Below are 20685 nucleotides of genomic sequence, written 5' to 3' on the forward strand. Positions count from 1 at the left end.
GTCTCTGTTGATAATCAGAAACATCTTTGGGGAGCCTGGGAGAAAGTAAATGAACCTGCCTTCTGTGTTCTCCTCACCTGGCCTTTGCTCATGCTCCTCCCTCTGCCCAGAGTGCCCCCTCCCCGCTGGACCTGACAGACTCCTACCTATCCCCCAATCCTGAGTCTGTTGCCCCCTCCTCCATGAAGGCTTCCAGGACCCCCCGGTCAGGAGCAACTCCTTCCTCCCTCTAGAGGCACGTTCCTTCCTCCGCTTTGGGTCACAGCCCCCAGGGTCCACCTCTGTCCCCAGGGCAGAACGACTCCCTTCCTGCACTGCCTCCGGGATCTCTATTCTAGCCCTGGCACTTGGTGATGTGAGATTCTGTTTACGTGTCTGTCTCCCTCATGGGGCTCAGAGCTCCTCCGAGGGCAGGGGTGAGGACACGGTCAGCTGGTGTCTTCAGAGCAGGCGTGGGGCCTGGCATGGACAAACTGCCCCAAAAGCCCGTTTAGAGGACTTGAATTGTCATCCTCGCCCCATTAGACATTGCGCTCCAGGAGGGCAGGGGCTCTGGACATGCACTGAACTAAATAAGGATCATTATAAAGCAACTGCCAGAAACTTGGGGACACGTGGACACCCAGCACAGGCAAGGGCAATGGAAAGGCCCATTCCAGACCAAGGGTCAGGGCAACATGTGCACCAATGCAGTGTTAGATGATAGACAGATGATAGATAAGCACAAGATCTGTTTCTTGTGCTCTCCTTTGGACACAAGGAGGGAACATCCTACTGGTCCGTTCATCAGTGAGTTAAATAAATCTTTGACATGTGCTCATATCTTTGTATGAGAATCATGACTTTCAGTATTTGAAAATTGTCCTTTGACTCCATCACCTCCATTCACCAAGGAAATAAGCATGTGAGCAGCCACATGGGAGGAGAGGAAGGTCAGAAAAGGTATAACCAGAATTTCAACTCTGCCTCCCTAGGTAGTCTAGGAAGAATCTGGGAATTTTGGAGCTCACGCTCAGAGCCACAGGGTACAGTAGCCTAGGTGATACACTGCACAAGTGCAGCAGTCTCCAGTCACACAGACCATAATGGGGGCAGTGCTCCCTGGTGAGGTGCAGCATGGTGGCCCTGCTGGTGCTTTGCTTCCCAGGGTTCAGTGGGAAGACTGGAGCCCCTTGGAGAAAAGCAAGGTGACTCTAGCAATAGGGCATGGGGGCGGGGTGGGAGGAGAGGGCAGATTAGCCTGGCTGGCTGAGAAAGGGAAGGAAAAGGTGGAGGGAGTATCCTTGAATGTGACAGAAATATCTCCCAAAGACCAAGTTTTAAAGCCAAGGTGATTGATATACCTCGAATTGGCAAGATTATTTTCTATCATCAGTGGAAATGGTAGATTGTGGGCAAATGGAATTCCATGATAGAAAAGTAGGGTCACATTGATGTGCAAATGAATCTGCTACTCGCTCACACCCCCTACACGCAACACACACACACTTTTGTACAAGAGACACACACACACGTGTTCACACGTGCACAACACCTCCTCCCCTCCCCCCACAAGCTCCCAGTCTTGCTCAGGACCCATCACTGAGGCCACCGTGGTGCCCCCTGGGTAACCCCAGACCATGCCCCCTGCACCCATAGAAGCCATGTGGACCCCTGACACTCAACCAAACCAAGGAAAACACCAACTCAAAAGGAAAGTGGGGAGGAAAAACCAAAGTCGCATACCCAGCGTGGAATTCAGTGCAACTATGTCTTTCACACTGGCTTCTGTTAAAAGGAAACGAACAAACAAATAAACAGAGATTAAAAATAAATAAATAAAATGAAATACAAAATGAAAATAAAAATAGAAGAGACTATCAGAGCCAGCCTGTCTGACATTGACCCTGACTGCCCACCCTCCCCCATGCCCCGTGCCTCAGTCCTGGCTCCTGGCCACTTGGTGGGGGGCCCATCCCCGAGAGCATCCCAGCCCTGGCGGCAGCCTTCCCAGGCCTTGCCACACCGTCCCACGTTCCCCGTCCCCAGTACTGACCCAGGATCACCAGGCCTTCGGGGTCCACCTCATACTCGGCCCTGTAGGGAACAGGGGCCGAGCTGTTGGCCGTGGACAGCAGCTCCTCCACCAGCAGGGCCCGCACCACCTCGGAGCTCAGCATCGGCCGGCGGTGCTCGGGGATTTGGAGGATGAACCAGAAGAAACAGGTGAGCGGTCCCTCCCTGATGTGGCAGCAGTGAGAGGGGCTGAGGGCGGAGCCTGGAGTGCGGGCCCCTCCCAGACCCCTGCTCGTGATGGGAGCTGGGGGAGGACACCAACTGCGGCTCATGCGCATTGAGCGCTTACTACTTGCCAGGCTCTGCTCTCCACTATCACGTGGAAGCCTCCTAACAACCTCTGAGGGAGGGGCTGTCAACAGCCCCATTTCACAGATGAGAAAACTGAGGCACGAGAGGTTAGGTTGTGTGCCGCAGACCCTGTCATAAGTGAATGGGACAGCTGCCTACCACTCCTCCATGTCCTCACCTGATACCCGTCAGGCCGTTGCTAAGGGCCCCACAGCCACTGTCTAGGGTAATCCCTACCACACCACTGTGCCTATTCTCCAGATGAGAAAGCCAAGCTGGGTGAAGGGAGGTCACACACAGGAAGCCAAGTTTCCTCTCCGTGCCTCAGTTTCCCCATTTTAAAACATGAAGCCATTGCCTCAGAAGCCTACAGTGTCTTTCATTCTTTGAGTCTAAGGTTCTAGCAAGGGCCGGTCGTGGGGCCCGGGAGACTCACCCAAAGGAGTAGACGGAGCTGGAGTTGTAGTAAGTACCCAGGCAGGTGCTGGCAATGAGCTCCTTGAGCTAAAAGGAGGGGAAACAAGCAGAGCCTCCTGGTGACCCTCTGTAGAAACCCCCTCCTGCCCTGGGATGCCCTTTGCCCCTCCCAGCAGCCCTGCTTGACAGAGGAGCCTACGGGGTAGAGAGGCTTGCCCGTGGTCACACGGTGGGCAGTGGCCACGCCGGGAAACAAACCTCATTCCATCTTTTTACCCCTCCCCCTACACCCGGGCGCTGCCCCTGACACCTCCACGTCTACCAGCTCTGACCTCAGTCAGACCACCAGTGGCCTCTCCCCCTCATCAAAAGTCACTCCTCGACTCTGAGAAGCCCCACTGGGCTCCCCTCCTCAGCCCCAGCCACCAGCCATGGGAGCTCAGCTGGTTGGTCTTTGCACGTGTTCAGTGGCAGTGCCGCTGGCAGGGTGGAATGGCAGGACCGTGGGTTCTTAAAGCACTCTGAACGGCACAGAGGTAATGTCCACACTCTCTCCTCTCTCATTTCAACCCCACGACAACCCTGCAGACAGGCACTGTTGTTATCACTCCACTTTACACGAAAGGAAAGAGAGCCTTGGGTGGGTCTTCCAGAAGTGGGTCTTGAGGCAGGTGGTTTATTTGGAGGTGATTCCAAGGAACACCAGTGGGGAAGACAGATGGGCAGGGAGGCAGCCGTTCACGGCTGTGAAGGCGCCGGCCAGAGCTGTGGGCAACTGAGGTGCCATCCGACAGGGACCTCTGAGTGACTGCGGGGGCATCTTCAGAACTGCTCCCGCCAAGGGCCAAGGGAGCCGGGGTATTTATCCACCTTCTCCATCTCTCAAAGTCTGAGGGTTGCTGCTGGGAATAACTCCTCAGCACTTCCGGCCCGCCCTTCAGGGTGCTGTCCTGCAGCCTAAGAGTGGCAGGTGCTGGCCGTGGGAGACCATCCCAGTGAAGGAAGCCATTGCCCGGCAAGAGAGGGTGTGTGGGTGGGTCCTGGCAGCATCCCTGCACTGCCCTAATTTCCTAAGGTCATGCTTCTACTAAGTGGCACAATCAGGATTTAGTCCAAGTGCATTTGACCCCAGAGCCCATTAACTTTCCCACCACCCTACATCACCTCCATTCCATCGTGCCTGGAACAGGGCTCTGATCCCAGTGAATATTCTGGATGGACTAACCCACTGACTTGACGTGATCAGGCCCCTCCTCTCTCCCTTCTTGTCCCCACCATCCTTCCCTCCCATCCCCGCAATCCTTCCTACCATCATCTGAGCTTTGGTGGTTTCACTGCGGAAGGCACTGGACTCCCGGCGGGCAAGGTCCTGGGAGAAGTGGCGATTGAGCACACGGAGGCTGCCTGAGTACACCTGGCTGACCGTCACCTCTGCCTTGTACCCTACCCAGGAAGAAACCAGCAAAGTTAAGCAAGGGAGCAGATGGGGACAGCTCCTGTGTCCCCCACACCTTCTTCTGCCACCCTGAACCCCCAGCTCAGCCTCCAGCATCTTGGGCCTCCAAGGCACCACCACCATCATCATCATCATCATCTTTGTCATTGTCATTCAGAGTTTGTGTAGTTTGTGCAAACTGGCCCCACAACGCCAGGGAGGAGAGAGGCCCACTGATGAATGGTGTCCCAGAGGCTCCCAGGCAGAAGCTGACCCAGTGATCAGTCCAGGACATAGATGCCAAGGAACCCACATGGGCCCAGAAGGTCAAGTTCTTGGTTTAGCACCTCTGTGTTGTCCAGCGGGTTGTTCAGGTTGCACCTACTATGTGGGGTACACTAATAAACCAAGACAGATGGGTCTCCCTGCGTGGAGCTGACAGTAGTGGGTAAGGCAGATGTTCCCCCAGTAACCATACAACCTGTGGGATTCATCTGCCAGCAGCGTCTTGAAGAAGCACAAGGTGCTATTGAGGGGGGGACATGACAAAGAAAACCTGGGCCAGGGTGACCCTCCATCTGAGATGGGAGGAGTGGAGAGTAAACTGGGAAGAGGGGAAAGAGGGGAGTGCCTTCAGGGCAGCAGGAATAGCATGTGCAAAGGCCCTGCGACAGAGGGATCATGGTAAAGACCAGGGCCAAAAGCTTGTTTGGCTGGAGCAATCAGTTAGCAGGGAGGGGTAATAAGAGACTGAGACATCAGCAGGGCAAGATTTTGGTCTTTCCCTAATGAGCAAGGGAAACCATGAAAGGTTTAAAATCAGGGATGATGTCATCAGATTTCCGTTTTGCAAAGATTGTTTTGGCTGATGTGAAGACAATAGATTCACAGCCCAGGGTTTATACCCTATTCAGTCATTTATTCATTCATTCAATAAATATTTATTGAGAACCTGCTATGTTTAGGGACTGGCCTAGAGCACTTGGGAATATACCAGTATAACAATGAACAAAATAATAAAGAAAAAACAAGCCTGTCCTTCAGAGCTTGTAGTCTAACAGGAAAGACAGACAATAAACAACAAACATAGGACATGACACGTTAGAGGTGTAAGTGGCCTGGAAATCAAGGGCTGGTGTGGGCTGCAACTTGGAGGCCAGAGAAGAGGGAGATGGTATCAGCCATGTGGATGTTAATCTATGGGACGAGCATTTCAGGCAGCAGACCGGCAAGTGCAAAGGCCCTGAGGCAGGAGCTTGTCTGGATCTTTGAGGAACAGCAAGGAGTGGGCTAGGGGAGAGCAGGAGGAGATGACATGGGCGAGGGGGAGGTCACGTAGGGCCTTGCAACCCTGGGAGGACTTTGATTTTTGCTCTGAATGAGACGGGAGCCCTGGGAGGCTCTAAGCAGAGAAGTTAGATGATTTGATTTGCTTTGTAAAAATATCCCTCTGCCTTTGTGTTGAGAACAGGCTCTAAGGAGGCAAGGGCAGAAGCAGAGAGACCTACAGGAGGCTCCTGCAGTCGTCCGAGTGAGAGTGGTCCAGGGGAGACTGGACCAGGCTGCACAGTGAAGAGGGAGAGAAGTGATTGGAGTCAGGGTATATTTTGGGGTTAGAGAGGACCAGGTGTGCTGGTGGAAAATTGGGGCTGGGGAGTAAAAGAAGGAGAGCAGTTAGGGGAGCAACGGGAAGGATGGAATGGCCACCACCTGGGATGTTCTCTCCATTTTTTTTTCAATTTTAAAGGATTTTCTTAGGTCACTATTGATGATACCCTAAAGTTATATACCATTTTCTCAACATCTTGAACTTCCAAAAATCTTATATATAAACACTCATTGCCTCTGAAACATGGAAAATCAATAGTTCAATATCATTTTATATTAACAACTGGTAAACATCAATTAAAAATGAAAGCCCCTTTAAAATATACTCAAAAGGTAGACTGACAATTCACAAGAGAGTTAACTGTCAGTGGGGTATGAGATGCACTTAGACATCCTGGAGGAGGGGCAGGCCCCGGTGATACAGTGGCGCTCAAGGGAGAGGCCCAGACTGGAAATGAAAATTTGGGAATCTTCAGGGGATAAGGGAATGTCAGGGGTGGGGAAGCAGGGAGGAGGAGGGTCCCTCCACCAGGAAAGGACATGGAGGAGAAGCCACCATGAACTGAGGGAAAAGAAAGTGTGGGCGCCCTGGAAGCCAAGTAAGGATAACGTGTCAAGGAGGAGGCAGGGAGGCACCCGGTCATGTGCTGCCGATGGGACAAATGCAACGAGGACTGACCGCTGGATTCTGCAACGTGAGGACTAGTGACCCTGACAAGCACTGTTGGAGTTTCGGGGGTGAGGGGCAGGGAGTCAGATGGGAAAGGGTGCCCGAAAGAGGCGTGGAACGGGAGACCAAAGCGTTTTCAAACAACAGGGATTTGCTGCAGAGGGGAGCAGAGAAATGGCTGTGTGTGTGTGTGTGTGTGTATGTGTGTGTGTGTGTGTGTGTGTGTGTGTGTGTGCGTGTGTGTGTAGGCACGAGAGGGATTCGGTACAGGAGCAATGAGAAGCGCTGTACAGTGACAGATGATGCCACCGGAGGAGAGAGGGGACATGGCTGGAGCCCGGCCACCACGAGGACAAAGGGAGTGGGATCTGGGCCAGGAGGACAGCTGACTTTAGATGGGGCAGGGTTGGTTCACACGTGGGGATGGGCGGAGCGCCGAGCACGTGGGTACAGCTGGGAGGGCATCTATGGGGCTTCTCTTCGGAGTGGTTCCGTTTTCTCATTGAAGCAGGGGGCAAAGTGGGTGGGGGGTGAGGGAGGTTTGAGAAGAAAGCATAAAACTGGCCCAGGAGAGCAGGAGAAGGAGAAGACCAGGGAAATACAGCTGGGAGGCATGAAGGGCCCCACTACAGGGCTCCAAGTGGACCAGCCCAGGGCCCACCGGCCTTGGGAAGCCGGCCCCCACCCTCTCCTCTCCTGGGCCACTTTCTGGGTCAGGCTGCCACTTAACCAGTCATTCGCTCCTTCAGGCTTATCCTGTTCCAGTGTAACAGGCCTCTTGTCCAGCTCCCCTTCCAGACCAGACACGGCGTGTCTCTGATCCATCTCCTCGCCCAGTGCCCGGTACCCGGAGCCCAGCCTGGCCCAGCGTGGGAGGAATCGTTCAGATATCTCCTAAAGTGCCTCCTCTGTCCTCATCCCTTTGGGGAAGGGGTTGGCTTCCCCCAGTGGAGGCTTTGGGGCACTCACCCCCTGGGTCCTCAGCCCCGCGGAGCACCCACCCCCAGGGGAGTGATTCACTCTAGGAGCGTAATCAGGAGAAATCAGACTCTGAGAAGAAAGACAATTGGCAGGTGAGTTCCTGGGCCTCCAGCCTGACTCCCTATGGTTTCCCCTGAAGACTAATTATCTCGCAGCCTAAGGAGGCCTGGCAGCCCCGTGTTATCTGGGGCACTGGCTTCCTGCCGGTGGTGAAATACACACAGCTTCCACTCCCGGCCTGTGTTGCTTGGCTCTGAACGGAATCACAATCCATCCGGCATCACGGCAGGTGGGTCCTCATCAGACCCAGGCTTCCTAACAGCTTCGACCCGGGGGTTCCAGAATAACCCCCCACCTCGACCCCCTGTAGAGCTGGGCCGAGGCTGATCTCCCCAGTGGCTGCTCCAAAATGGGTCCCCATTCCTTTCAGTGGACCTGAAATTCCACCAGGAGATGCAGTCAGTAAGAAAATGATCTAACTTTTGCAGAGTGCTTAATGGGAGGTCTCTGATCACTTGGGCAAGGTGGGCTGTCCCTGCTAGGGTTCCACTGGGGCCCCATCAGCTTTCTCTGTCCTAGCACATGCCAAGCTTTATGGTGAGAGCAGAACTATCTCTACAACCTGGCACAGAGCTGGCATATAGGAGGTCCTCAGTACTGAATGAATGAATAGAAGGATGGACGAATGGACCCAGAACATGGGCCAGTTGCTCCTGGGGTTCCAGGGGACTGGTTGAGGGCTGTGATACCAGAGAGGGAGGGCCAAAATTCAGGACATGGGAGACGCCTGAGCTACCTGCTCTGGACATTCTTGCCCTCCCCTGCCCCCCGCGCCCACATTCCCTCTGGGTTGAATTCCACATGTGCCCATGCTGGGGTATAAAGCCATCTGTGTGCATGGACACCCCCCTGGACACCTGAGTTCTGTGCCTCCCTCCCCTTCATTCCCACTCATGCTGGGCCCTGGAGACCCAGAGGTGATAGAACTATGGTCCCCACCCTAGAAGAGCTCCCAGGTCGGGCTCAAGTGAACAGAAGCACTAATTGGTGCCAAGCACCACCGGCACCACTGGGCCTCCTCCAGCTGAGCCAGGTGGCTCCAAGCCCCAGGGGCAACCCAGGAGGGCTGCAGGCAAGGGGAGGCAATGTTTACACTCCTTCAGCTTGTCACTTTACAAGAACTGGGTACTGGGAGAGCACTCCTTCCGCAGCTGCTGGGAACTGGGGGCACTAGGCCCCAGCAAGGAACTTGCACTCCCATCTCACAGGACAGGAAGGGAGACTCAGAGAGAAGTGCATGTCCAAGGTCGCACAGTGGTTTCTAGGCATTGCTGAGCCTGGAATCCTGATCTGTCCTGCTGTGCCCCCTCGACCACCCCAAGTCCTCCCCAGGTACCTCTCCCAAGGGCCCTGCACTTACCTAGGAAATACCAGAGCAGGACCCCCACTGAAGCCAACACGAGCAGGGCCAGCCACAGGGGAGCCAGGCGGAGGTAGTCGCGGACTTTTCTCTTGGAGTCCTCAGGGGCCTTAAACATCCCCTCCGGCTCTGCCTCTTCGCCATCACCTCCATCGCCCTGCCCGCCAGCCGCCTGGGGGGCCTCGGCCATGGGCATCCTGGCAAGGAAACAGACCAGGGTTGGAAACAGCCTGGCATTTGCAAGGGAGCCTTTACTGAACGCCGACCTTGCACAGAAGTAAGACGGCACCCCTGCCTTTTGGAGGAGGAGGAGGAGAATAACGCCAGGTAGCAGTAATTGAAAGTGAGCACTGAGCCATCTCACAGAGGAGCGAAGCACGTGTCAGAGCAACTCGCCCAGATGACCAGCTGGACCTGGTCTGGCTCCAGAATCCCCACCTTTGCATCTGCGGTCAGAGGAGAGATGGAGGTTTCACTGCCTGAACTCCACCCCCCAAGGTACCCGCAGATGGAACTGGGGTGCATACATGGAGCACACGTTTCTGTAAACCAGCTCCTCTTGCCCTCAGCTTCCCTCCCATTCAGGGGATGTTTTTTCCTTCCTCCTGTTTCTCAACAGCAAAGCTTCCACAACATCGATTCAATCCATTCACTTCGCCCTCCCCTAGAAGCCCTGAGCCGGCTCTGTGCTGAGCCAGGGACTGCCTTCCAAGGGGCGCCGCCCCTCTTGTCTCCCCACTGCCCCAAAGTCTCTTAGGGGCAGAGGAAGGAGAAGGAGACAAAAACTATATTTATTTAGTGTCTGTGCCAGACATTTTACGGATATCACCCCATTTAATCCTCTGGTCACCAGGATGTGGGGACCATTGTCCCCGTGCTCTTCCTCAGCCCACTCTGTGTAGACACTTTACATGTATTATCTTGCTTAACCTCCAAAAGCCTTTCAAGGTTCTGCACCCATTGAACAGATGAGGAAACTAAGACCCAGAATGTTTTAGCAGCAACTCATTCCAGGGTTTTCCTAGCCTCATTTTCCCAATGTGATTTGAATGTCTGGCATTGACAACCAGCCCCATTTTGCAGATGGAAAAACTGAAGCCCAGAGAAGCTAAGCCACTCGCCAAAGATCACACAGCAGGTAAGTGGGGGTCGAGCCCAGGTGTCTGACTCCCTGCTCTTTCCACTACTCTGGGCTACTTCCTGTAAATGAGCTGTTAATTAACAAATCATGATGAAATAATACCTGAATGCCACCCTGGTCAGTGCCTCAGACCTGCGGCTGTGTCTCTAGACCCTCAGGCAAACTTCTGAGTGCTATTTGGCCTCTCTGGCAGGTTTTCCCACAGTCCAGAGAAGGTCCTTCACTCGCCCACCCACCAGCAGAGCAAGTGGGAAATTAGCCTCCTCCTACCACATCCCAAAAGGCCACTGTGGCTTTAAAATACATCCCCAGGTGTGCGTGGGTGGGTGGGCGGGGTGTCCTTTGCTTTGAGTCTTGGATTTTCACACAGAGGGTTTCTGAAAACAGGGATCTTTTGTGATGCTCAGAGGTTCTCAGTCAAGGATCTCTGGCTCCAGCCACAGGGATCTCCTGAGTGGCCCCCATGGATGCAAGGAAGGGAGGCGACTGCTGGTGATTCTCACCTGGGTATAGGACTCCCCTCCACCCCAATCGGAGGACATCTGGACATCTGTATCAGACCCTGCTGGCTTTCACGGGGCCAGGGCCACGGATGGGAAAGATCCTGTGATGGGTAAGGCAGCCCCGCCATCCCCGCCCACTGTCCAGAGTGTCCAGGGCACCCCTGGTGAAACTGGCTGTCCCCCGTGAGCTGAGTGGGTGGCTAGAGCTGGGAGAGCCCAGTGACGGGCCGGCTTCTGCCTTCTCTCAGCCCCAGGTCCACTCCCTCTGCCAGAGAGGCACATCCCTATTTTACTCTGAGTCTGGATCACCAAGGAGATACTGGGGACTCGGGGAGCACAGAGGTGATCACAGCTGACATTTATTTGAATTGTTTCCCTTGCTTTATACGCACTGTCTCATGTAAGCCTTCCACAGACCTGGGGGGGGGATAGGTTCTCTTACTATCCCCATTTTACAGATGAGAAAGTTGAGGCACAGAGAGATTGAGCAACTTGGCCGAGATCCCACAGTTGGTTAGCGGCAGAGCCAGGCCGCAAACGCAAGCAGTTTGTCTCCAGAATAACGCCTTGACCACTATGCTCTACTGCCTCACAGGGTACGAGGGGAAACTGAGGCTCAGAGAAGGTCATAGGTCCATTAGAGGAGGCATCTAGGAGAGCAGTCCCAGGTAGGATGCTCAGTACGCCTCACCCTTCCTCTCCCCATCCCCCAAGCCAGGCTTTCACTCCATGGATTTTGCCTCCCTCATAAATGGCTCTCACATCCATCTGGGAGAACTTTGAGTACTACAGAAGGTCCCATTTTCAGAAAACCTAAGATTAGACACAGCCCAAATTGGTGGGGGGGCCATACACCTGGGGTTCCCATTGCCTCCCACCTGGACTCCTGGGGCAGCCTCCCAACTGCTTTCCTGCCTCCCAGCTCCTCCTCCAGCCCCTCCTCCCCGCTGTCACCAGAGAGCTCTGCCTGCCCACCTCCAGCCATTCACCTGCTCAGAATCCCCTCAAAGTTCCCAGCCACCTCCAAACCCCTTGCCGTGGCACCCAAGACCCTCCATGGCCAGGCTGCTGCCCTCGCCCCTGGAGCCCTACCTTCCGTCACGCACATCACCCTGCAGGTCCACCAGATGCACCTTTGTACAGACACACCCTCTGCCTAAAGGACGGTGGGACCCTTAAAGGCCAGCTCCAAGGCCACCTGCCTAGCGATGGGGCTCTGGGCCCTGGAGAGTAAGCCACCTCCTCCCCTAGGCAGCCCTTGGTCAGATCAACAATCTGACTGGCTTTTGGCTTCACTTCTCTCCCCCACAAAAAAGGCGGGACTGTGTCTTATTCACCTCTGGATCCCCATAGAACCCAGCACAGGGCCTGCCACGTGAACGAATCCTCCGGGAAAGGGTGGATGAGTAGAAAGTAACCTTTAAAAACTGAATTAAAATTGAAAAACATACAATTAGAAAAAAAAAAAAAGAAGAATGGGTGAGTAGAGCCCCCACGGCCCCAGACTCCCAGTGCAGTGTTCTCTCCTACATCTTGCTGCCTTCAGGAGCAAGGGCGTGGAAGACGGTGCTGGTCTCTGGGGTCCTAGATTCAGTCACCAGGCCCCTCCATTTTTATTGAGCACCTGCTTGGTGCCAAGGCTCTGTGCTGGGCACGGGGGTCACACTGGTGAATATAAGAGACCTCATTCCCATCCTCTTGGGGCTGATAGCCCAGCAGGAGGTGGACAGTTGTGAAGATGACCCCAAGCTCCTGTCTTTTATTCTTATTATATAATGGTCCCCCCATCGTTTTGAGGGTCTAGTCACCAGAAAAGTCTGTGCCTCTACCTTCCAACTACCCACAGAACCCAACCTCTTCTTGACACCTCAGTGGCTCCCACCATCATCCAAGTCAATATCATCTGTCGCCTTGACTCCGGTCCGGCCACCCACACTAGCCAATTCCCACATGACCGCCAGAGGGGTCTTCACCACGTGCCCTGCTCACAAGCCCCGCCTAGACCAGAGCCCAAAGCCCTCGTCACAGCCCACCAGGGACTCCGTGATATGGCCCTTGTGCGCCTTTCTGTCCTCTCCCTCCTTCTACTGTAGCCACACCCAGCTCCTGACCTTCAACAGATGGAGTACAGGTCGCCTCAGGGCCTTGGCACTTGCTGTTCCCTCTGCCAGAAATGCTTTTCCTTCAGTCTTGCCTCATGACCTGCTCCTTTACCTCCTTCAAGTCTTCGCTCAAATGTTACCTCTTCAGTGAGACCTGCGCTGACCACTCCCCTCTCTCTGCTACATTTTTCTTTATCGCTCTTTTCAAGACTAAAATGGCAGGATATGCTTCCGTGTCCTTGGTCTGTGTCCTCCCTGGCTGGAAGCTGCACCAGAGTAGGGGCTTTCTTCTGTTTGCCCTGTGTGCCCTGCACTGAGAGCAGAGAGTGGTTCCTTCCTGCTGGGCCAGGGCGCTGGGTGCATGTGTGGCCTGGCCAACTTTTTCTGCCTCCTTCTCCCCTCTCCCGCTCTTCTCTTGCTGCACCCCAGAAACATTGGACTTCTCGGTGACTGATTCTAAAAATGAAGATGGTAGAAACCTTTAACAGATCTAGGGTTCTTAGCCTGCGCTAGGTGAAGAGCATCACACAATTGTGTCTTGAACCCTGAAAGTTCTTGCTTACCACCTGCTTTCTTCCTTCTGCCTGGGCTGCCCACCTCCTGACCCGGCCCGCCCACCTCCTGACCTGGCCCCTTCACACCTCAGCTCAGCTCTCACCTCCTCCTGGCAGCCCTCCCAGAGTGCCTCTGGAGGGGTGGCTGCTTCTCTGAAGCATCCTGGGCCACGCCCATCAATGCAGAGCTCATCTTGGGGGTATTCTTTCTGTCCCCCGTGTCCCCCTGAAGGTGAGCGCCTGGAGGGAGGGACTGGGTGTACCCCCAATTTCCACAGGGGCCTGAGGCTTCTCGCCTGATCCAAGAACCTGGACCCCAGCCTGGCACCTGCTCCTCACCCCCTCCTGCCCTTCTGACCATTGGTGGGTGCTCGGTCTGTGCGCAGGAGGCTGAGCTCACTGGGGCAGAGCCGTTCCTCCTCCCGCGTGCCAGCCCGTGCTGGCTGTCGCCACAGCTGAATTCCATGTCAACCTCCAGCAGCCTTGCTGTCTCTACTTAATGGTTGGGGAAACTGAGGTACAAAGAGAGAAAAGGACGTACTCGAGGTCACTCAGCCAGGGTAAGGCAGAGCAGAGTTGGGTAGAGCTGGGATTCTTATCTAGGACCTACCAGGGAGGCCATTCGGGCCTAGAGTCAATCCCTACCATGAGCTGCTTTGACTCTGAGTCCCCAGGCTTGGGGGGAACGGGTGAAAGTCCCTTCCGTACACAAACTCATAAACTCACACACAGATGTACATAGATGGAAACATGCTGAAGTACACGCGCAGCTATCTGTGACATACAAACTGCTAGATGCATGCTTGCTCACACACACACACACACACACACACACACAGCCGCATTCAACTCTGAGCCTGCCCCCTGTATAGTGCAGTGGCGGGGGGCTCTGGGCCTGCCTCCTGCACCGGAAAGCCCAGGTGGGGTACCTGCGTACAGAGGGGCAGCTTGTCCAGCCCAGAATCAGGATGGGGTGCTCAGACTGGCAGACCAGGCCTCCCCCCTGCCCCGTCCCTGCCCCAGAGTCCACCAGCCCCAGCTGAGCCCCAGGCGTCCCAGCCCCCGGAACCTGCAGCCCCTCCACTGCCCCGCGCCTGTCCACACACCTGGCCTCTGACCCCAGCCCTGTGGACCCCTCGCCTTCTGCACACTGGGTCACTCTCTGGCCCGTGAGGCCCAGCAGACCAGGCCTCGGAGCAGGGCAGTTGGCTTAAGCCCCAGGGAGCCAGGCCTGGCTCTCCGGGTAGACGCTGTCACCGGGTCATTCATAGATCCTGGTCCCCTGGCCTGGAGGTCCCCGCTTACCTTTGGGAGTGGCAGGTGGGTGCCGGGCCTGTTGCACGCAGACCTCGGAGCCTCTGTTTGTCCAGACCAAGGTCTCCCCACCCCCTACCCAGCCAGCCTGGGCTGGATCAATGGCCCACAGCCATGGCCAGGGTGTCTGGCCCTTGTCCCCTGTGGCCTGTGGCCCCAGGCTCCACGGGCCTCCTGTTGGGCTGGGGACAGCACTGCGACTGAGCACGTAAACAGGCCGGAGGCAGGAGGCAGGCAGTGCCCCGCCCCGCCTCGCCCCGCCCCGTGGGCACCCCGGAGGCTGGCGGGCAGGTGCAGGAGATCTGAGCTCTCCCCCGAGGCCCGTTGCCTGGTTACAGCCCCTGGTCCCCTAGAGCATGAGGTGGGGTGACCAAGGACTGGGGGCTGTGCGGGGGCCCGTGCAGGGTGGGCAGGGGCTCACGCGGGTCTCCTTACCTGGACAGGTGAGACCAGAGAAGCCAGTGCCTCCGAGAGAGACAAGGAGGCTGGGCCCCTGTGCTCTGGGGACGGGAGGGGAGAAGAATGGAGTTGGGGTGACGTTGGTGCTATTTTCTGTTTAACTGGAAATTAGTTGGATTTCTACCTGACTCTAGAGAGCTGTACTGTCCATTTTGGTGGCCTCTGGCCACATGCAGCTTCTGAGCCCCTGGGATGTGGCCAGTCTGAACTGAGACGTGCCACACGGGCAAGATATATACCAGGTTTCGAAGACTGAGCGCAAAGAATGTAATATAAGCTCAAGAAGCATTTTTTATGTTGATCACATGTTGAAATGATAACATGTTAGCTATATACGGTTAATAAAATATATTATTGAAATTCATTTCACCTGCTTATTTTTATGTTTTTTAATGTGACTACAAGAACATTGGATACTTCAATAAAATTTTTAAAAAATATCACATTTGTCCAAAACAGAACACTGGGATCACAAGTGTGGTACTGAACGGAGCTGCAGCGGAGTTGGTGGGTTTAGACATGACCGTGCTCCAAAGTACGTGTTGGGAACCAGGGTTTTCTGGGTGTGTGCAGACTGATGGCCACCTCCAGGCAGGGGAATGGCTGGGCTCAGGCTCAGGCAGGGGGCACACTGAGGGGCTGGGTGGGGAACACCTTAGAGATTCGGTGGGTGGGAACACCTTCCGCCTCTTCTACTACCCCTCAGCCCTGCCCAGGGCCTAACCCTGACCTGAGACCAAGGACCCCAGCCTTGCCCCCGCCTCCATTGCCCCCAGCCCTGTACAATTCTCCCTACTGCCTCCAGTCTCCCCTCCTCTCAGGCCCTGGCCCCGCCCCCCTGCAAACATTCCAAGGGACGGGTGGTTAGGATGGGAGCAAGGAGCATTGGGGGGGCAGGTAGAGACACCCACAAGCCTTGCCTCTGTCCACCTCCAGAGCAGCCCAGGCCCCCGGACCAGGCAGGCTGGTAGCTGGACAGTCTTTGAAAAGCAGAAGATCTTGTGCAATCACGTCCTCTGTACTTATCTGCCGCCCAGCCATCGATTGGCCACAGCCTGGGGGGGAGGGCTGGCATGGGGGGGCAGCAAAGGGTTAAGGGAGGCGTTTGAAAGCAGGGGCAAGGGTGCCAACTCCCCCGTTGCTCAGAGAGCTGTGGGTGGAGACTGCCACTGAGACAGGCTGCCCTCTGTCAACGGGGCAACCACATGGCCTGGAGACTCTCGTCCCTGAGGCAGCAGGACACGGTCACAAACAGGAGATGAAGGCCTTTCTGCTCCCTGGGAATCTGCATTTCACACTAACACTGGCTCCCCTTGGTCTGCAGGGACAGAGAAACCACCTGGAGGCCTGGCCGGTGAGGCTTGGAGGCCACGGGGCACAGCAGGCTGACCCAGCAGGACAGGGAGAGACAGGCTTAAGCATGTGCACCACACTCAGGCGACAAGGATCCAGCTGGGGGCTGGAGAACAGAGGACCTGGCCCGAATCTCAGTTCTTCCACCTGCTGTGACCTGGCAAGGCACATCACCTCCCCAAGCTGCCGTCTTGTCACCTGTGGAACGGGGATGATAAGGCTGGGTTGTGGAAGGCAGAAAGACGGAACTGGATGTGAACGGCAGACGCTGTGCCTGGCATGTGGGAGGCCCTTAAAAAACATTAGCTGCCTTTCTTTCCATCCAAGCTTAGGGTGGAGTCAGGGGCAGGGGCAGGCAGCTACACCCTCCCTCACCCTCCAGGTCCTGGCCGATGCTGTGAGGAGGGCTCACTATGGACCAGGCGTTGTGCCCAGCACTTCTTGCATTATATCATTTACTTCTCACAACCACCCTTTTGTCGATACCATTTTTAGCCCCAATTTGCAGAAACTGACGAGGCCCTGGTGAAATTTGAACTCACGACTCCTGGTTTGTTAATCACGCAAATGTATTAAGCACTTACAAAGTGTCAGGCTGTGTTGGGTACTGGGGACAGGGACATGAAGGAGACACGTCTGACGTCTGCTCAACAGAGCTGGATGTTAGGTAAAAGTCCTCGGTTGGAAAGGAAGACAGTTGGACATCAGCATCCCCCTTCATAAGACATTCTGAAGATGAGTTGACACTCCAAGAGGGCGGCAAGTCACAACCCTGACCTCAGCCCTGGGTGCCTCCCAGAGGGATGGGTGTTGCCTACCTTCCTGGTAGTCCAGAGAAGATGCTTGTGATGTGTTGCCCTCCCCCCCAATTCATATATGGAAGCCCCTGTACCTCTGGATATGACCTTATTTACAAATAGGGTTGTCACAGATGTAATTAGTTAAGATGAGGTCACACTGGAGAAGGGTGGGTCCCTAGTGCAATATGATTCATGCCCTTATGAAAAGGGGAAATTTGGAGACAGACACACACACACAGAGAATTCCACGTGAACATGAGGGCAGAGATCAGGATGATGTTTCTTCTGGCCAAGGCAAGCCAAAGATCGCCAGCAAACTAGCAGAAAGTAGGGAAGAGCCGTGGAATGGATTCTTCCTCACAGCCCCCAGAAAGAACCAACCCTGCGAACTGATCTTGGACTTCTCACCTCCAGAACCGTAAGACATTACATTGCCATTGTTTAAGCTGCTCAGTTCCGGGAATTTCCTGGCGGTCCAGTGGTTAGGATTCCGCGCTTCCATTGCAGGGGGCATGGGTTCAATACCTGGTTGGGGAACTAAGATCCCACATGCCACGAGGCCGGAAAAGCTGCCTGGTTTGGGTATTTTGTTACACAGCCCAGGCAAACTAACACAAGGTGCTGGGCAAATGCCACGGCAACTCTGTTTGTGCTGTGTGAACACAGCAAGTGCTCACAGCTGGCCACCAGAGAGGCTGAAGAGGCAAATATCTGCATTTTTAGTGGTGTCTTGAGCTCAGTCATGGTGGAGGAGGCTGGGGAAGCTGACCTGGTCTGAACTCAGGAAAGCCCCGCAGAGAGAACTCCAGCAGCCCAGATGCAGCTCGCGTCACAACGTGTCTCTGACATTATCTCCCCCTGCTCTCTCCACCCCTAGATCGCGAGGCCCGTGAAGACAAAGCATTCGTCTGTCTGGTCCCCTGCTGGATCCCAGCCTAGAACACTGCCTAGCACACAGGACAAACAAACATTTGTTGAGTGAACAAATAACAGTTCCTGTCTACTCCATTGATGATAACACAGTATTTTGAGCTCTGGGCCCCCAGTTGGACCCTTTACAGTGAAGCCTCAGGTCCAGGCTTGGGAGTGGGACTATGTGTCTCCACTCAGCAGAAGAAGAGACCAAGGTTCTGAGAGGAGAGGTTGGCCTGCCCAGGATGCACCGCCCAGGGCGGGTGGAACTGGTCTTTTTGATGGGAAGTGTATCGGTTTCCTAGGCTGCCATAACAAATTACCATAAACTGGGTGGTCTAAAACAACAGGCATCTCTTCTCTCACAATTCAGGAGGGGAGGCCAAAATCAAATGTCTGTCCATTTTCTCTCTGAAGGAAGAAAGAATCCTCCCTTGCCTCTTCCTAGCTTCTGGCTGTTGCCAGCAATCCTTAGCGTTTCTTGGCTTGGAGAAGCATCCTTCCAAACTCTGCCTTTATCGTCATGTGGCTTCTTTCCTGTGTGTCAGTGTCTCTGGGTCCAAATTTCCTTCTTCAGATATGGACACCAGTCATAGAGGACTTAGGGCCCCCTCTAATCCAGGATGACCTCATCTTCACTGGCTTACATCTGCAAAGACCATGCGTCCAAACAAGGTCATGTTCACAGTTCCCGGTGGACATGGGTTCTGGGGACACTGTTCAATCCAGCACAGGGGTGATGGTGCTGTTCCAGGGGGGTCAGGCTGGGAGACAGCGGGAGAGCTCCCCTTCTGGTCCCACCCTGGAGAAGGATCTCAGCCAGCTGAGCCTCCCCTGAAACCCTCTGAGGAAGCACAGGGCTCACAGCCCTGGGGCTGCGGTGAGGGGTGAGGGGCGGGCTCCAGGTGCCCCTGCCAGACACCGTCTAGACAGTGTCTAGGAAAACCAAGCTCTTCTAGGCCCCGAGGTGGAGTAGTTGTTTCCTAGGACTGTCCTAACACAGTACCACCAACGGGGTGGCTGAAAACAACAGAAATTCATTCTCTCACGGTTCTGGAGGCTACAAGTCCAAGATCAAGGTGCTGGCAGGAACACGCTCGCTCCCAAGGCTCTAAGGGAGGACCCTTCCTGCCTCTTCCAGCTGTGGTGGCTGCTGGTCTCCTTGGTGTTGCTTTGGATTGTGGCCACGTAACTTCAACCTCTGCCTCCTTTACTGCATGGGCTTCTCCCTGTGTATCTTTCTCAGTGTCTCTTCTCTTCCTGCAAGGACACCGGTCATATTGGATCAGGGCACACGCTAGTGACCTCATCTAGTCACAGCGGCAAAGATCCTTATATCCAAATAAGGTCACATCCAGAGCTACTGGGGCTTGGGATTTCCACACATCTTTTGGGGGACACAGTTCAGCCTGTTACAGGCAGGGTGAGAGGGTGGGAGCCAGCTGGCTAGTGACAATGCTGTGGGCTGCTGTTCCAAAGGTCCGAGTCACCCTGAGTCCTCACGTCACTTCCGAAGCCTATTCTCTCTCTACGCCTGAGCTCCTACCCTCCTCGCCCTTCTCCTACACAGACACAGGTGCGACCTCTGGAGACTCCATGTGGTTGGGAGGAAAGGAAACCCCGTGAGCTGCACACACCTTTCCCGTCGCCTTGACCAAGCCTTCAGAGGCTGCCCAGGCAGGTCCCTCCAGGGACCCTCTGTCACCTCTGTCCACTCGCTTGCTCCTTCTTTAAACAGGTGTCAAGCACCTACGCAGTGCCGGCCTATGTGGACCCCAAGGCCATGATAACAAGCAAGTCTCAGTGTCTGCCCATGAGGGATGCAGCCCAGCCCGGGGGGACACAGGCAGTGGGACACACGGCAGACACTCTGTCACCACAGCAGTAGACGGAGGACAGGGTCCTCGGTAGACTTAGGGACGCTCCTTAGTGCCTCAGGGAAGGAGAATCCGTCAGGATGGGCTACCATCTATTCAAATGCGAGACCTCTCAGGAGTCACCGCCTCGGTGGCCTGAGGTCCCTCACCTGCAGAAGGATTCAAGGTCCTAAGGGCCTCCGAGACCCTTACAGAGGCTAAGACTCTGTGACTTTATGCTACTACTAACCAGACACAGGGCTGGTCTCGTCCCCTAATAAGAAAAATGGTCCCATTTACCCCATTTTACGGGTGAGAAAGTGGGGCTCAGAAAGCAATTGTCATTTGCTCTTGGTCACACAGCCAGGACCCCCTGACTTCAGAGCCCTCTGACGTCATCCCCTCTGGGTGTGTGTCCCTCCCTGCTTGCCACCCCTCCCCTCCTGGCCCTCCTGGCCCTCCTGGGCCCTGGCCTCTGGCCTCTGTCTGCTGGCGGAGAACTCACAGGCCCCTGGCCTGCCCTCTCGCTGCTTTCCCAGCAGGCCATCAGGGGAGTGGCTTCTGATCGGGGGTTTGAGGTTTGAGAAGCGCTGCCTCAAGCCAGGCCGCTGGGGACCCAGAATGGAAACTCTCCATGTGTCATTCAGCCTGGCCTCCTCCACCGTGGGGTCCCCGCAGGAGGGGTTCCAGGCAGGGGGTTGTGGGGAACTACCCAAGGTCATGTGGCAAGGCTGAGGCAGGGGTGGGGCTGGAACCCACATCACCAGGCTCCCAGTCCCGTGCTCCTCCCTGCATCCTGTCCAAAACTAAACGT

At 55.3% G+C, this 20685-nt stretch overlaps 1 protein-coding gene across 1 annotated transcript in view; it reads right to left on the bottom strand.

Moving 5' to 3' along the window:
• The window catches only part of TMPRSS6 (transmembrane serine protease 6), a 37811-nt gene extending 23138 nt beyond the window's left edge, over nucleotides 1-14673 (bottom strand). The window contains exons 1-6 of the mRNA XM_036866322.1: nucleotides 14483-14673; nucleotides 8878-9074; nucleotides 4073-4206; nucleotides 2783-2850; nucleotides 2036-2220; nucleotides 1726-1767 (exon numbers count right to left, since the gene is read on the bottom strand). Of these exons, the coding sequence (XP_036722217.1) occupies nucleotides 1726-1767; nucleotides 2036-2220; nucleotides 2783-2850; nucleotides 4073-4206; nucleotides 8878-9073 (625 nt within the window). The 5' untranslated portion in view covers nucleotide 9074; nucleotides 14483-14673. The remainder of the gene's footprint in view (nucleotides 1-1725; nucleotides 1768-2035; nucleotides 2221-2782; nucleotides 2851-4072; nucleotides 4207-8877; nucleotides 9075-14482) is intronic.
• Between the last annotated feature and the right edge of the window lie 6012 nt (nucleotides 14674-20685).

This window comes from Balaenoptera musculus, chromosome 10 (genome assembly GCF_009873245.2).
Source record: "Balaenoptera musculus isolate JJ_BM4_2016_0621 chromosome 10, mBalMus1.pri.v3, whole genome shotgun sequence".
Classification (NCBI taxonomy): domain Eukaryota; kingdom Metazoa; phylum Chordata; class Mammalia; order Artiodactyla; family Balaenopteridae; genus Balaenoptera; species Balaenoptera musculus.